General features: G+C 40.2%; 1 protein-coding gene across 44 annotated transcripts in view; it reads left to right on the top strand.

Moving 5' to 3' along the window:
• Positions 1-16,985, top strand: part of ABI2 (abl interactor 2) — a 109,260-nt gene that overhangs the window by 41,560 nt on the left and 50,715 nt on the right. For 34 of the 44 annotated variants that reach the window (XM_002712557.6, XM_051848282.3, XM_051848276.3 and 31 more), the window contains 2 exons: positions 5,186-5,353; positions 16,420-16,596. In XM_002712557.6, the coding sequence (XP_002712603.1) occupies positions 5,186-5,353; positions 16,420-16,596 (345 nt within the window). The remainder of the gene's footprint in view (positions 1-5,185; positions 5,354-16,419; positions 16,597-16,985) is intronic. The other 10 variants (XM_051848284.3, XM_051848277.3, XM_051848280.3 and 7 more) reach the window with 1 other exon arrangement.

Raw genomic sequence — 16,985 nt, 5'->3', positions numbered from 1 at the left:
GCAGCTTGGATGGTGCCACAGCTTCTGGAAATCCAAAAAATCTGTTAAACATTCTGCCCCCTTCCTGCATTCTTTATGTGATTGAAGTAGCTGTGGTTCCTGGGAACCTTAAAGTAGGTGTACTTCAGCAGATGATGCGTAGCTCATGTTTGAGATGCAGAAGGATGAGTGCCCACCCTCAAGAGTTTTGCCACCAGGAGCTGTATGGAGATTGGGCAGTGAGACATCTCTGTTTTCCTAAGTGTGCACTGTAACTTTGATAAAAGTGCTGTGGCTATTTATTTAATGTTTATTTTCACTTGAAAGGCAGAAAGGGAGAGAGAGAAAGACTGAAGGGAGGAACGAAGTAAAGAAAAAAGATCAAAAGAGATTTCCCCTCTGCTGGTTCAATCTCTAAATGTCTATAACTGCCAGGTCTGGGCCTCTTTGAAGCCAAGAGCCTAGAAACTCCTTCCTGGGAACATGACTTGGGCCTACTACTATCACCATAAGAAGTGCTGAATTTGCTTTATGTTTTAGAGTTATCATTTAGTCATTCCAGATTATATACATTTTGTTATGTTTGAGGCTAGTGTTGTGGTACAGTGAGTTGGGTTGCTACTTGCAGCACTAGCATCCCAGTTTGCATTGCAGCTACTGTGTTTCTGATCCAGCTTCCTGCTAATGCACCTGGGAATGCAGCAGAAGGTGGTCCAAGTGCATGGGGTTCTTCCACCCACGTGGGAAACCCAGATGCAGTTCTGGTTCCTGGCTTCTGCCTGGCGTAGCCCTAGCTGTTTTGGGCAGTTGGAGAGTGAACTGGCAGATTGAAGATTTATTTCCTTCTCTCTTTCTCACTCTGCCTTTCTCTCTCCTCTCTCACTCTGCCTTACAAATAAAGAAATATTTAAATTTTTAATGTCAATTTGGAGATTCTGTTAACTTTGTAAAGTGTTCAAAAAAGTTCATATAAGATGTCTATTGTGGGCCGGCGCCGCGGCTCAATAGGCTAATCTTCCACCTAGTGGCGCCGGCACACCGGGTTCTAGTCCCGGTCGGGGCACCGGGTTCTGTCCAGGTTGCCCCTCTTCCAGGCCAGCTCTCTGCTGTGGCCCGGGAGTGCAGTGGAGGATGGCCCAAGTGTTTCGGCCCTGCACCTGCATGGTAAACCAGGAGAAGCACCTGGCTCCCGGCTTCAGATCAGCGCGATGCGCTGGCCATTGGAGGGTGAACCAGTGGCAAAGGAAGACCTTTCTCTCTGTCTCTCTCTCTCACTGTCCATTCTGCCTGTCAAAAATTAAAAAAAAAAAAAAAGATGTCTATTATGGAAAAACTGGGTTTCCAAGTTTTTTGTACCCAAATTGATTTACCTTTTAATTCCATTTTTCACAGCCGTTTTGGGGGTATTCTCATAATTACTGTGGAAATTGTAAAGATAATACAAAGAAAACTGCTGGTTCTTTGAGAATATCTAAATCTTGTGGAAAACAGTTATCTAGTATTCATAGTTTTTCTTAGTTTTTTTTTTTCTTCAAGATTTATTTATTTGAAAGGCAGAGTTAGAGGGAAAGACATCTTCTGTCCACTGGTTTACCCCTCAAATGGCTGCAGTGGCAGGGGCGGGGCCTGTACTAGGCTGAAGCTAAGAGCTTCATTTGGGTCTTTCGTGTGGGTAAGAGGGGTTCAAGTACTTGGGCCATCTGCTGCTTTCTTGGGCTCTTTAGCAGGGAGCTAGATCAGAAGTGGAGCAGCTGGGACTTGAACTGATGCCCATATGAGATGCTGGCATTGCAGGCAGTGGCTTGCCTTTAAACTGCACCACAACATATGGCCCCCATAGTAATTATTATACTGATGCCATCTGATAATATTAAAATTGGAAAATCCGTGGAACTTGTTTGAATCATCTGCTTAGGCTGCCCTAGTGTGAAAAAGTTAGGCAAATAGAAGAACTGAAATTCTGTTATCCTTAACTGTAGGATATTCATGTTAAATGTTAAAAAGAAATGTTTTATAGATAAAATTTATAAGTGCAGTTTTAATTTACATAATTTTAATAATATAATTTTTAGCATCCCTTGGCATGAGCAGTTATGTATGGTTTGGAAGATATAACTTTTCAAAGTAGGTGTATGGAATCCTGGAATGTATGTTGTTGTGGTGTTTTTTTTTTTTTTTTTTTTTTTTTTTTGGACAGGCAGAGTGGACAGTGAGAGAGAGAGAGAGACAGAGAGAAAGGTCTTCCTTTTTCCGTTGGTTCACCCTCCAGTGGCTGCTGCGGTTGGCGCACCGCACTGATCCGAAGCCAGGAGCCAGTTGCCTCCCCCTGGTCTCCCATGTGGGTGCAGGGCCCAAGGACTTGGGCCATCCTCCGCTGCACTCCCTGGCCACAGCAGAGAGCTGGCCTGGAAGAGGGGCAACCGGGACAAGAACCCGGTGTGCCGGCGCCGCAAGGTGGAGGATTAGCCTAGTGAGCCCCAGCGCCGGCTGTTGTTTTTAAAAGTATCTTCAAGTTTGAAGTTAACTGTTGTTAATTCAACCTTTGATAAACCTAAAATTAATTAAGGATTGGAATAGAAAAGGAAAAAATTGGGAGTGAGTTTTAACTTTTCTCAAGTTAAAATTATTATTTGATTGTTACCTACTTCTTCTAAACAGTTTGGTACCTTCACTTCCCACATCCTGGGGAAAAAATGGCTGGGGAAAAATGATTCTGATTTCTGTAGTCTGTGGATGAGATGAGATTGGAAGGTTCAGATTACAGGGTTAGAGGCCTTGTCCCACATGGAAATACCTGGATTTGATTCCCAGCTTCAGCTCCTGACTCCAGCTTCCTGATATTGTAGACCCAGGAAGGCATCAAGTGATTGCTAAGTAACTGAGTTCCTGCACCAACACGGGAGGCTTGGATTAGATTCCCAGCTCTTCAATCTTCAGCTTGGCCCAGCCTTAGCCTTGGCAGGCATTTGGGGAGTGAACCAATGGATAGAGTCTCTCTATCTCCCTCTCTCTATTGCTCTTTGTGTTTCTTCCCCTCAAATAATTTTTTTAAATCACTCAAGGAGATGACAGTTATTACGATTTATACATTTAGAAAATGGTTTAGGCCGGCGCTGCGGCTCACTAGGCTAATCCTCCGCCCTGTGGCGCCGGCACACCGGGTTCTAGTCCCGGTCGGGGCGCCGGATTCTGTCCCGGTTGCCCCTCTTCCAGGCCAGCTCTCTGCTGTGGCCAGGGAGTGCAGTGGAGGATGGCCCAATGCTTGGGCCCTGCACCCCATGGGAGACCAGGATAAGTACCTGGCTCCTGCCATCAGATCAGCGCGGTGCGCCGGCTGCAGCGCACCGGCCGCGGCAGCCATTGGAGGGTGAACCAGTGGCAAAGGAAGACCTTTCTCTCTGTCTCTCTCACTGTCCACTCTGCCTGTCAAAAAAAAAAAAAAAAGAAAAAAAGAAAAAAAAATGGTTTATAAGTTATCATCATATTTGGTCACAGCTTCTCATAATGGTTACATCAGGGATTTATTTACATCCTGATTGTCTAAGTTGATGTAGTGTAGTAAATGGCAGCGCTGATATTAGCATAAAAGGTTTCTGGGTCAGAGGCTTGTGTGCTTTCGGCGGAGCCAGAACTAGGGCAAGATGGTGTTTTAGCAGCATAGAATATGTACAGACTTCGAAATAATCAGCCACTTTGTCTGTTGTTTCTATTGGGTTTCTATTGTTTCTAGTGGGGTTTAGGATTCTTGGCAATTTATATCCCATAGAGTTATAACACTTAAAATTCTTGGTGAGAAAAGAGCCTTGAGGCTGGCGCTGTGGGGTAGTGGGTAAAGCCGGTGCTGGCTGCTCCACTTCTGATCCAGCTTTCTGCTATGGCCTGGGAAAGCAGTGGAAGATGGCCCAAGTCCTTGGGCCTCTGCATCCGCGTGGGAGACCTGGAAGAAGCTTCTAGCTTCTGGCTTCTGATTGACACAGCTCTGGCCATTGTGGCCAGTTGGGGAGTGAACCAGTGGATGGAAGACCCCTCTCTTCCTGCTTCTCCATAACTCTGGCTTTCAAATAAATAAATAAATCTGCAAAAAAAAGAGCCTTTCATTATTTTATTGTTATTATCATTGTGCCATTTTTGTTTATCATTATCTTAGTAATGCGTTAATCAGAAATCATGGCCACATTTCAGATGTTAGAGTGAAAGGAAGAATTAAATGGAAGTAGAAACAAGTATGCAAGTATGCCAGCATTCTAATTAATGGTGTCTTTCCTAGCAGTGACTTTGAGAAGCTGTATACTTGCTGCCATTGCTTAACATATCCACTGGGGGGGGGGGGTGTGTTGTTCCTGGTGCTGCAGATTAAGCCACTGCCTGGGGTGCCCACATTCCATATCTGGGAGCCTGAGCTGAGTCCTTTACTCTTTGCTTCTGATCCAGCTTCTGTCTCGTGTGCCTGCGAGGCAGTACACGCTGACCTCAGTACTTGGATTTCCTGCCACCCAAGTGGAAACAAAGATGGCACTCCTGTGCCTGGCCCCAGCCCTGGCTGTTGTAGTTGTTTGGGGAGTGAACCAGTAGATGGAAGATCTCTTTGGCTTTCAAATAAATAATTTTACACTCATTGAAACACTATTCAACTATGAAAAGAATGAAATCCTGCTCTTTGCAACAAAATGGATGGAGCTGGAGGACTTCATGTTGAATGAAATAAGCCAGATATAGACAGACAAATACTGCATGCTTTCCTATTTATGTAGGTGCTTAAAAAAAAGTGCAGTTTGAACATAGAATGTTGATTACTAGAGGCTGGGATGGGATGGGATAGATTAAAGGAGTTTGGATTAAAAAAATAGAGGAAACCAATTGTGATTCATTAATTGCTAGATACACAAATATGAGATGTTAATAATGGAGGAAGTGGGATAAAGGGTACATGGGAACTCTTTGTTAACAGAAATCCATTGGCTTTCATTTTTAAAATAATGCCTTAAGGGTTTCATGTGTATCTGTACAAAGATGTGTGTGTTTAATATGAAACTGTTAGTGAACTCAATTAATAGGTGGGTTTTGGGTGAATGTGTAATGATAATTTGTTTTTGGAATATTTGTGTGTAGATTCAGCAGCATGATTTTTATGAATACACTTGTAGGCTAGTCATCTGGTAATGGGCTGCTTTTGAATTAATGATCATTGGTTTGTTTTTTCCCCTAGTCAGCAGATAAGCAGCGTGCCCTAGAAGAAACCAAAGCCTACACCACCCAGTCCTTAGCAAGTGTTGCCTATCTGATAAACACCTTGGCCAACAATGTCCTGCAGATGCTGGATATCCAGGCCTCTCAGCTGCGGAGGATGGAATCTTCAATCAATCATATTTCACAAGTGAGGCCACACTATTTTCCTATTTGCTTGTGAGGAGCACTTAACAGTAAACAAAGGCTCTTCGTAACGCTGTCAGCCTTTATTATGTGATTCATGCATATGTATGGTTTGGAAGATACAAACTTCGGTATGAGGTTCATGTTGAGTCTTTTTTTTTTTTTTTTTGGTGGGATGATTACCTTCTCTGATTCTGGCAGGAAACTAAATTTTACAACAAGTCAGTTGTCATGGTAACACAATCAGCTCTACAATGAAAGCTTGCTGTTTCTTTCAATTTTTCCAAATTTCACACATCTTTGTCACTTAACAAGTGTGTAATTGGTAGCTTGGTGACTTAGTTTTTTTTTTTTTTTTTCTGTTGATAAGATTCATGTTTACTAGAATGGAATGTGTGTTTAATGGAATACTTAATAATGGAAAGGCTAAGTAGTTAGCAAATGTTTTAAGATTTCTTTACACAGAACTTTTAAAATTAAATGTTTTTTTTTCATTATAAAAGTCATCCTCATGAAAATAAAGAAAAACCCTTTCTCTGCCTCCTAAGCTTTTCCCTGTTAATATTTTGGCATATTTCCTTATAATAATTTTCCCTGTAAATAGTTTTTAAAGTATACCTGTGATTTTAATCGATACAGAATTTTGAGCCCTGCCCTTTTAACTTAGCATTGATATAAACATGTTTTAAAATTCTTAGTAAATATTCTCAATGGCTGCATAATGTTGTATGTGTATATCATAGCTTTTTTTTTTTAATTTATATATGTACTTGAAAGTCAGAGTTACACAGAGAGAGAAGGAGAGGTAGAGAGAGAGGTCTTCCATCTGCTGGTTCACTCCCAACGTTCACTCTGCAACGGCCAGAGCTGTGCTGATCCGAAGCCAGGAGCCAGGTGCTTCCTCCATGTCTCCCACGTGGGTGCAAGAGCCCAAGGACTTGGGCCATCCTCCACTGCCTTCCCAGGCCATAGCGGAGAGCTGGATTGGCAGTGGAGCAGCCAGGACTTGCACTGGCGCCCGTATCAGATGCTGGCACTGCAGGCGGCGGCTTTAACCATTATACCACAGCGCCAGCCCCTATCATAACTTGCTTGCTTGCTTTCTTTCTTTTTTTTTTTTTTTGACAGGCAGAGTGGACAGTGAGAGAGAGAGAGAGAAAGGTCTTCCTTTGTCGTTGGTTCACCCTCCAATGGCCGCCGCGGCCGGCGCGCTGCGGCCGGTGCACCACGCTGATCCGAAGGCAGGAGCCAGGTACTTCTCCTGGTCTCCCATGGGGTGCAGGGCCCAAGCACTTGGGCCATCCTCCACTGCACTCCCGGGCCACAGCAGAGAGCTGGCCTGGAAGAGGGGCAACCGGGACAGAATCCGGCTCCCCGACCGGGACTAGAACCCGGTGTGCCGGCGCTGCAAGGTGGAGGATTAGCCTAGTGAGCCCCGGCGCCGGCTATCATAGCTCTCATGACCATTTCTATGTTTTGGGGCCATCTTAAGTAATACTTAAGTGAAAAACTAATTCAATTAAAAAAGCAATTTTAAAAACATAAGTGATTTTTGAAAGTTTATTTATTTGAAGAGAGGGAGAGGGGCAGAGAGAGAGAGTGGAGGGGAGGTTGGTAACCTTCATCCATCCTCTAGTTCACTGGCTGCAACAGCCAGATCTCAGCCAGGCTGAACCAGGTGTCAGGAACTCCATTCAGGTTTCCCATGTAGGTGGCAGGTGGCACTTGGGCCATCATCTGCTGCCTTCCAGGTGCATTAGCAGGAAGCTGGATTATACACAGAGCACCTGGGACTGGAACCAGCACTCTAATGCTGGCATTATAAGCTGTGGCCTAACCAGCTGTGCCTCTGCCTGAGAATTTTTGGAAAGATCTTTGAAGTTGTATATTTTAGACTCTTGTCATTTGAGTAAATTTGGTAGCATTCATTACTCTTTAGACCTGAATGATTAGAGCTCTTCTGGAATAAATATAATCTTTGAAAATGTGTATAATGTGGCCGATGCTATGGCGTAGTGGGTAAAGCCGCCGCCTGCAGTGCTGTTATTCCATGTGGGTGCTGGTTCGAATCCCGGCTGCTCCACTTCCGATCCAGCTCTCTACTCTGGCCTGGGAAAGCAGTAGAAGATGGCCCAAGTCCTTGGGCCCCTGCTCTTGAATGGAAGACCCGGAAGAAGTTCCTGACTCCTGGCTTCAGATCAGTGCATCTCTGGCTGTTGTGGCCAATTGGGGAGTGAACCAGTGGATAGAAGACCTCTCTCTCTCTCTCTCTGCCTCTCCTTCTCTCTGCGTAACTCTGAGTTTCAAATAAATAAAATAAATCTTTTAAAAAAAGGGTATATTACTCTCTTTTGTATATCTTGAGGGTTAAGACTAGGATTCTTGAAATCAACAAACTAACCATTTTTGAGAGCCTGAAATTTAGCAAATTTCTGTAAGATATATTCTATTCCATATAATTAATTCAAATGTAGTAGGCCTTCTATTTTGGCTATTTGAAAACTTAACAGACTGATTAAAAGCGATTTCTTCTTAGCATTTTTTAGTTTAGATCAGAATTTGCCTTTATAAAGCTGTTTTCACATCCCTAGACATTTTGTGTATTTTGTTGCTTGTTGTATTGTTGTTTTCTCTCTAAGTTAAAAAAGCAAGAAGTGGTGAGTTTTAATGAGAAGTAGATTTTGTTTTGAAAAGGCCTCTGGACGGAAATAAATAGTATTTAGCACACTGAAATAGATGAACTTGGTCTTCTGCAAAGGAGAGAGGTTGACAAGTTGCTAATCTGATAAGAATTTCAAGGTTTTTAAAACTTGAGGGTTTTACAATTTTTTGCATGTTTCAAGTGTGGCAAAGGATTTTAAAAAAGCAAAAATAGAAGAGAAATTAATATATCAGTTCTGAAAAGAGAGGGGCTTTTTATTAGTTGGGATGGGAAAGTAGGAGAGATTAGGTGGGTGAACGATGACAACAAGCAAGTAAATGAAAGGTAATCATTGATTTTTCTGGTTAGGAGGGAGGAGGATGGTAAGGGTATGTGTTGGTTTAGTTAATAAGAACATTTTCTTTTTGTGAGCGTGTATCATGTAGGTAGGCAATTAAGGAATTACGGCCTGTTTTTTTTTTTGACAGAGTGGACAGTGAGAGAGAGAGAGAGAAAGGTCTTCCTTTGCCGTTGGTTCACCCTCCAATGGCCGCGGCGCCCGGCATGCTGCGGAGCCAGGTACTTCTCCTGGTCTCCCATGGGGTGCAGGGCCCAAGTACTTGGGCCATCCTCCACTGCACTCCCTGGCCACAGCAGAGAGCTGGCCTGGAAGAGGGGCAACCGGGACAGAATCCGGTGCCCCGACCGGGACAAGAACCCGGTGTGCCAGCGCCGCAAGGTGGAGGATTAGCCTAGTGAGCGGTGTCGGCGGAATTATTGTCTTTTTAAGCTATTCTGATAGGATAGTTAAAAAGCAGGAGAGAAAGAGATAGGTTGGTAGGCCAGAAATAACAGACCTTGATCATAGCTGTCAAGAGTGTGTTGAGTCTTCCTTATTTGGAGTTGAGTATCTAAAGGGCAACACCTGAAGCGCTGAAGGAGCTACAGCTCCACAGCAGCTGTTAAGTATATGAAAAGTGCATCTTACTATGTTCGATGAGGGAGTGAGCAGGAGAAATGACCTGATGGAGGCTGTGTCTGAGGAATAAGAGTAGCTTTTAAAATGTTACTGTTTTGTAGCATGTGCCTCAAAGATTAAAATTTTTTTCAATTATGTTTAATGTATAGATAAAATTCTTTTGAAATCATTGAATTGTACTTTGTTGCTCTTTAGACTGGAGGCATAGAAGAAAATAGGTTCTGTTCACAAAGTGAGTACTCAGTAAATACCCTAAAACAGATTAGCATACTTTTTTTAAAGTAAAGGTTAGGTGGAAAATATCTTAGGTTTTGTGGGCCCATATGTTCTAACAAGTGTTTAAAAATGTTAAAATCATTCTTAGCTTTTGGGTTAGATCTGTCTGACATGTAGCTGAAGTTTGTCAGCCCTTCATCCAAACTTTTTTTTTTTTCAGATATTTGAGTCTCAAGTTTTATTATTTTAATGCTTTGCATTGTTATCAAAATATTACATTTTTTAAGATGAATCCAGACTTGTGTAGCTTGAACAAAAAATGAGAATTTATATTTAAGATTGAGCTGAAGAAACAAACAGGTTCAGTCATATTAAAGACAAGTTCATGTGTTTATTGGAAAGGCAAAAGCTTTCGTTTTTTTTTTTTTTTTTTTTTTTTTTTTTTTTTTAAGGGTTGTACGATTGTTAGCATTATAAAGTTGGTGAAGTTGGTGATGTTAGATATCTAGGCTATTAGTGTGTTTTTCCCCCAGTATCTTTTGTTGCATCTCCTGGGAAAGAACCTTAGCACTTTTCAGAATCCCAGTACTCAAGCCTTTTTCTCCGTAGAGAGAAACAGAGGAGTAGAGAAGGGAGGGTCAGGGGATCTAGGCTTTACTCTGGCTTCTGCTGGCTTATCTGACACTTCTTTGAACTTCAGTTTTCTCATCTGTGAGATTGTGGAACTGATAAGATGGTTTCTGAGCTGTCTTTTGTCTTGAATTCTTTCTCTGAGAGGCTCACAAGTGACCTTGATTCATATTGGCTTTGCTATCTGTTCTGTTGGACTCTATTATTCTGATTTAACTGAAATACTCTAAACGGGTATCTGAGGGCAGGAATTCCGTTGACTCTACTGTCTATGTATTAGGAAAAATACTTAAAGGAATCACTCATTCATTCTATCTTTAAGTCAAATATTTTGAAAAACAGGACAGATTTGATTAGGAATACATAATGTCAGGCTTTTTTTTTTTGTATTAACAGGACAATCTAGCATTAAGTAGTATACTGATATATATCACACTCAGTATATCTTTAAAGTAGGATTAGAATAGGTTCTTGACATGGATTACTGTGTCAGAGGTGGAAAATTTTAAAGAACTTACATCTCTAGCTTTGTAGTTTTTGTTGCAGTTCTTTGGAAGCATATTATTTTAAAAAGTAACTGAAATTTTTTTATCTTAAAACTGATATTAGAATGTAACATTACACATTTTTGAGAATATGTAGTTTTCAGAATAAACTTAATTTTATTGAGTAATTGAACAAGTACACATATTTTTAAGTCAGTATACCATAATGTATAAGATGAATGCTAATTACTGTGTCCATGGTTTATCCATTTCTGGTAAGTTTTAAAAGAAGTTTACAAAATATTATTTAAGCCAAACTTCTTGTAAACTTGTAAACTGAGATTCTTCTGAGGCAGCCCCATTTTTTCTCTTAGCTAGTAAAATTGGTACTGTCTGTGTTCAGGTCATCATGGCTTTATAATAAAAGATCAAGAGAGGTGAAAAGGCAACATGAAGAACTTTAAAAAGTAGTGTCATTCCCAGCCACCCAAGAGCTGACTAGAACATTTTGGGACAGGCATTGAATTAATTAGCAGGTAAGCAAGTCACAGAGATAGAAAGGGATGGTTGTAAACTAATACAAGAATGGAAGGAATTCTTCTCAAGAAGTAGGTACAGAAGACACTGGGAGGCCTAAATCATGAAGAATTTAACATGTGGGCTAATTTCTGTTTAAAAACCTTATGTATAGCCTTGCTTAAAATTCCTAACTTAAAATTCAGGAAATACTACTGAAAGTTATCAGTATGTAATTATGCGCAGAAAGTAGGATTTGTATACTTCCTTATTTTCCTTTGTATAGGCTTTACATTGTTTTGTTAAAAATGAATAACTGAAAATTGTTCTTTGTTTTATGAAGGGTGCATAGTTTAAAGCATATTTGTAATTTAAATAATTAAATGCTTATTTGAAACATTAGCTTACTAGTAAAAAATCTGAGATTTTTAAAAACACCTACTTCAGTTAATTTACTGTAACTGTTTAATTGCAGATGTTTTCCCACACTGATGGGCAGCTAACTGAGGTAGTGCTATCCAGTACAGTCACCTCTCAATTATCTGTGGTAATGGGAAGCAACGATGCATGGATAATCCCGAAACAAAATGTCTTATCCAGTACCTTCCTGTCATCGCTGTGGCCTGAGCATGTGCTTGGGTTCATGAGGGAGACCTGGGAGTGGGGCTCAGGCTTGCAAAGCAGCGCAAGTCAGTGTGATTACCCCAAGGAAATAAGAGGTGTCCTGTAGGGAACCTGGGTCTGGCACTGTTTGGCTGAAGTGTCATGGGGGGAGCCTGCAGCATGCGAGACCAGCTTGGCAATAGCAGTGAAAAGGATGGGGAAACCAATAAGGAACCACGGGAAAACAGATGTTTAAATCCTACACAGTTGCAGTGATATTTTGTGGTGTGTTTTTGGTTAACAGGATCTATAGCAAACACAGTAGTAGTATTAACAGCAGTATACCTGCATTGGTTTTGGTTGTCTTTGCTAGCTGAACACATTTTTTACTTGCCACAGGTGAGTGCTGTTTAGGCCTCTTTTAAATAAGAGGAAGTTTATTGTCATGATAACTATTAACTTTAGAAATCTAGGATAAATTTGAAGTACCTTAAAAAATTCTTCCTAAATATCAGTGTTGAACTTGTACTTTTGAAACTTAACAATCTATTTTAGCACTGCAATGTCGAAGAATATTAAGATGGAAGGCAGTAATGATTATTGAAAGCTGTGAATTTGATTTAAGGAAAACATAGCTATGTTTTTTATTTTAAAATAGGAGCTTTACAGATTTTCTTTTGAAACTGATTATAGTGAGTGTTGAAGCTGAGTGATAGGTGCCTGGAGTTTCTCATTACTTTATTCTGTTTAATTTAAATATGTTTATTTATATTCTCTGCAAGAGGAAGCTGTACAGAAATTGAAGTAGGTAATTGCTGAAAACCTCAGAATCTGCTGGACCAAATGTTCTCATTCTATTTGTGGAATAGATTTAAAGCTGTCTGTTAGGTGGTTATTCAAACTTGACATAGAACTTAGTCATTTTTGTTTTTATTTTCCCCAATGATTTATTTATTCATTTGAAAGGCAGAGTTAGGGAGAAAGAGATCTTCCATCCACTGGTTCACTCCCTAGATAGCCATAGTGACCGGAACTGGGCCGGTCCAAAGCTAGGAGCTTCTTCTGTGTCTCCCACGTGAATGCAGGGACCCAGGCACTTGGGCTCTCTTCTGTTACTTTCCCATGTACGTTAACAGAGTTGGATTGGAAGTGGAGCAGACAGGATTCAAACTGGCCCCTGTACAAGATGCTAGCATTGCAGGCATTGGGTTTAACCTGCTATGCCATGCTGCCAGCCTCAACCTACCCATTTTCAAAATGTATATTTGATTCTATCCATGGGAACTTTTGCAGTATGATAGTGGGATGGCAAGCATTTTACCATATATTACTTGTGTTGGTGTGGATGTTTAAAAAGGTTAATAAGTCCAAATGCCTATAGTTAATGCTCAGGACAGGCTAATTAGTCTTTTCTTTAGATTATTGGTTCGCAACTAGGACAGTTTTCTCTCAAGGGTATTGGTGGTTTCAGACATTTCTGGTTGTCACAACTTACGATGGGAGAATGACACAGGTACAATTTCTCTGGATGCTTCTGTGTGTCCTACAGTGCTCAATACAACCCCTGACACCAAAAAACTGTTGGGCCCAAAATGTCCACTGAAATCCCAGTTTGCTCTAAACTTGGAATTCTGTTGTGGTTGGTCAGGCTTTCATTCTTACGGATTCATTTCTGAATAAGTTAAAGACGTTTCTGAAAACTGAGGGCAGTAAAAACTTTTACAAAAAGATTATGTTCTCAGTTTTTTTATTGATCTGACAAAGACCAGTTATATAAAACAAAGTTATCTTTTTTTTTTTTTTTTTTTGACAGGCAGAGTGGACAGTGAGAGAGAGAGACAGAGAGAAAGGTCTTCCTTTTGCCGTTGGTTCACCCTCCAATGGTCGCCATGGCCGGCGCACTGCACTGATCCGAAGCCAGGAGCCAGGTGCTTCTCCTGGTCTCCCATGGGGTGCAGGGCCCAAGCACTTGGGCCATCCTCCACTGCACTCCCTGGCCACAGCAGAGAGCTGGCCTGTAAGAGTGGCAACCGAGACAGAATCCAGCACCCCGAGGGGGACTAGAACCTGGTGTGCCGGCGCCGCAAGGCCGGAGGATTAGCCTAGTGAGCCTCGACACCGGCCCAAAGTTATCATTTTTATGGCCTTTTTTAGTTTAAATGCAGCTGGTAAAAATATGGGGTAATATGATTAATTTTCATTTTCATGAATTTAAAATTTAAGTAAATTTTAGTATCACTAATATGCAAGCCTCTTTTTTCTGTTGCAGCTCCTATAAACAGTTGGAAAGGAAAGATAATCTCATAATTTACCTATTAAGCACAGGAAAAGCACAGATTTTTCTTAAAAAAAAAACTTAAAAGATAAGGTTACTACTTTGGTCAGTTTTTAATTAGATGCTTCATTTAGAGATTTATTCTGGATCGTAGATTCTATTGCTTTTAAAATCTCTTGGTTGTAGAGAATTAAGAGATTTTAAATTGGATTTGAGTTTACTTTGGGTAGATGAGAAGGACAAATGATCAATTTTTGTATTTATTGAAGTGGTATTTACTAAATGACATGATGCTTACCGTTTCTTTTCATTGTTGCTATCTACTTTTCTGAGAAAGGAAAATAGAAGACTGAGGAATTAGCTAAACACAAAAACAAAAACGTCTCTTGCTGCTTGCACCAGGAATGTTGGTAAAAGATGGGAAGAATTTTAATGAAGTGTTTTTTAAACTTTTTGACTGCAATCCATGGGGGAAAAGTATTTTCCATTTGTACCTAGTAAATAATTCATAGGTGTAGACATAAAAAAATTCTTCAAAAAGTTCATGGAAAGTGGAATTAAAAGATAAGTCTATTGTAATGCAAAAAATTTTTGAAGTCCATAGTTTTTTCATAATTTTTCATTTTAACCCATTTATGCATGGATTTTACATCTTTTGTACCAAAATAAACATTTTAATTGTTTTGAAAAATTACTTATTTATTTGAAAGGCACGGTTATTGCACCAAAATAAATGTCTTTTAATTCTTTTTTTTTTTTTTAAGGTTTTCTTATTTGAAAGGCAGTTACAGAGAGAGAGGAAGAGGGAGAGAGAGAGGTCTTCCATTGGCTGGTTCACTTCCAAATGGCTGCAGTGGCTGGGACTGCACCAGGCCCAAGCCAGGAGCCAGAAATTCTAGCTGGATCTCCCACACAGGTGGCAGGGCCCACGTGCTCAGGCCATCTGCTGCTGCTTCCCCAGGCACATTAGCAGGGAGCTGGATTGGAAATGGAGCAGCTGGGACTTGAACTGATGCCAGTATGGATAAACCAAGGTCATTGGCAGCAGCTTAACTCCTTCAGCCACAACACCAGCCCCATATCTTTTTAATTCTGTTATCTTTCACACTTTGTGAAGGACTTCTGTGACAAACATGCTTTTGGAATGGTACTTACCTTACTGTGGTACATTCAATGTGATGTTTCTGTCTTATTTCACTTGAAATAATGAATGTTTACATGCCACTAAATTGCAAATTTCAGTTTTGAAAAATGTTTTTTAGTGTGTTAATTACCTGCATATGTGGAGAACTTCACTGTGTTTTGAAGACTGTGAGTAAAAACACAGTGTCATTCTATTGTAAATTATGTGCTATGTGAGCATTTAATAAATAGAAATTAATGAAATATTTGTTTAGTAATATTTTGTCACTAATAACTCATTTTTGATGCTGTATTTAATTTTTAGCTCTCCCATTTCTTACATAAAAAATTTAAATAGTAACTGAAATTATACTAATTATTTTTAAAATGTAACCAGATTAGTCATTGGGGTCCTCATAATCATAGTCTGTTAAATTTTTTAAAATATATTTATTTTTATCTGCTTGAAAGGCAGAGAGAGAGAGAGAGAGAAAATGAATGAATCTTTCATTTACTGATTCACTCCCCAAGTACTTGGAAGAGCCATGAGTCTGGAACTTCATCCAGGTCTTCAGACTGGGTGGTAGGGGCCCAAGCACTGGAACTACCATTTGCTGCCCGCCAAAATGCACCAGCAGGAAGTTGGTTGAGAAGTGGAAGAGTAGGGACTCGAACTGGCACTCCGAAATAGTTGTGGGGCCCAAAAATAGCTGTGCCATATGGCTACCCTCCCTTCTCCCCCAGTTTAATGTAGAGGAAGGATTACATGCTTTAACCTGGAAGTTGGCAGTTTTTTCCTATAAAGGGACAAGCTAATGAATGCTAAGGCTTTGTGGTTCATAAAGTCTTGTTGGGACTGCTCCTGTCTGATCTTGTAGCCAGCCATGGGGGAGTAAGCAAGTTATTTACGTCAGCGTGACTATTCCAATATTTACTTAGGGAAACTGAATTTTGAGATTCCTTTTTAAAACAATCATTTAAAATTATTCTGTTTTCTCTTACTTGAGAAACAAAGTTAGACTTTCCATCCACTAGTTCATTTTCCAAATATGCTCAACAGCCAGGGCTGTGCTAGGCCAAAGCCAGTGACCCCAGACTCCACTGGGATATGCTGTGTAGGTGGCAGGGCCTGAAGCGCCTGAGCCATCATCTGGCCCCCAGAGTGTCTGCTAGTAGAAAGCTGAACTTGGGAGACAGGACTCGAAAGCAGGCACTGCAGTCTAGGATGCATGTGTCCCAAGCAGTGTCTTAGCTGCTGTGCCAAATGCCTGACCCTGAAATTGGATTTTCATGTAATTTTCACGTCACCACATTATTTTTCTTTTGATATATTTTTTTTCCATCAAACATTAAAAAAACACAAACACTACTTTTAGCTTGTGGGATATTAAAAATCAGTTGGTGGTCAGATTTGGCCTGTGGTCTGTGGTTTTCCAACCCTTGCATTAGCCAAAAAATGGATAAAGTCAGTAGTTAAGAAAAGAGAAAATTTAACTTGCATAGTTGAGAATAGAAGCAAGCAATGTTAAATTTGGGGGTATTTATGAGTTTTTCTAGTTATCAGCCCTATACATTTTCTGGTTGTGTTTTTTGTATTTTACAGACAGTTGATATTCATAAAGAGAAAGTTGCAAGAAGAGAAATTGGAATTTTGACTACCAATAAAAACACTTCAAGGACACATAAGATTATTGCTCCAGCCAACCTTGAACGGCCAGTTCGTTATATTAGAAAACCTATTGACTATACAATTCTAGATGACATTGGACATGGAGTAAAGGTAGGTATGATTTTTGTCAAGCTTTTTAAAATAGTAGCCCATACTGGAACTAACTCTTTAAGCTTTTATCTCTCCTTTCCTAGAGAACCAAGTCTTGACTCAGTTGTGGTTGTGAAGATTGCTTGCTGTTAATAACTCTTTTATCTTTCCTTTTTTTTTCTTAGTGCTGTACTCTCAAGTTTTAAACAGTCACCTTTGAATTGCATCTGCTTCATTATATTGCCAAATATATATTGAGTTTATGTGGTATAATCTTCTAATGATTATTGACTGATTAAAAATTACTCAACCTGTTAATAAAGTGATTATCTCATTTCAGTTTATCAGCAGACTTGGCATTAGTTTTCAGAAAAAAGATATATTAATAAATATGTACTTTGAATTTTTAT

Source organism: Oryctolagus cuniculus, chromosome 3, assembly GCF_051225735.1.
Source record: "Oryctolagus cuniculus isolate XC-2025 breed Fujian yellow rabbit chromosome 3, ASM5122573v1, whole genome shotgun sequence".
Lineage (NCBI taxonomy): Eukaryota > Metazoa > Chordata > Mammalia > Lagomorpha > Leporidae > Oryctolagus > Oryctolagus cuniculus.
This window is presented reverse-complemented; position numbering and strand designations above follow the sequence as displayed.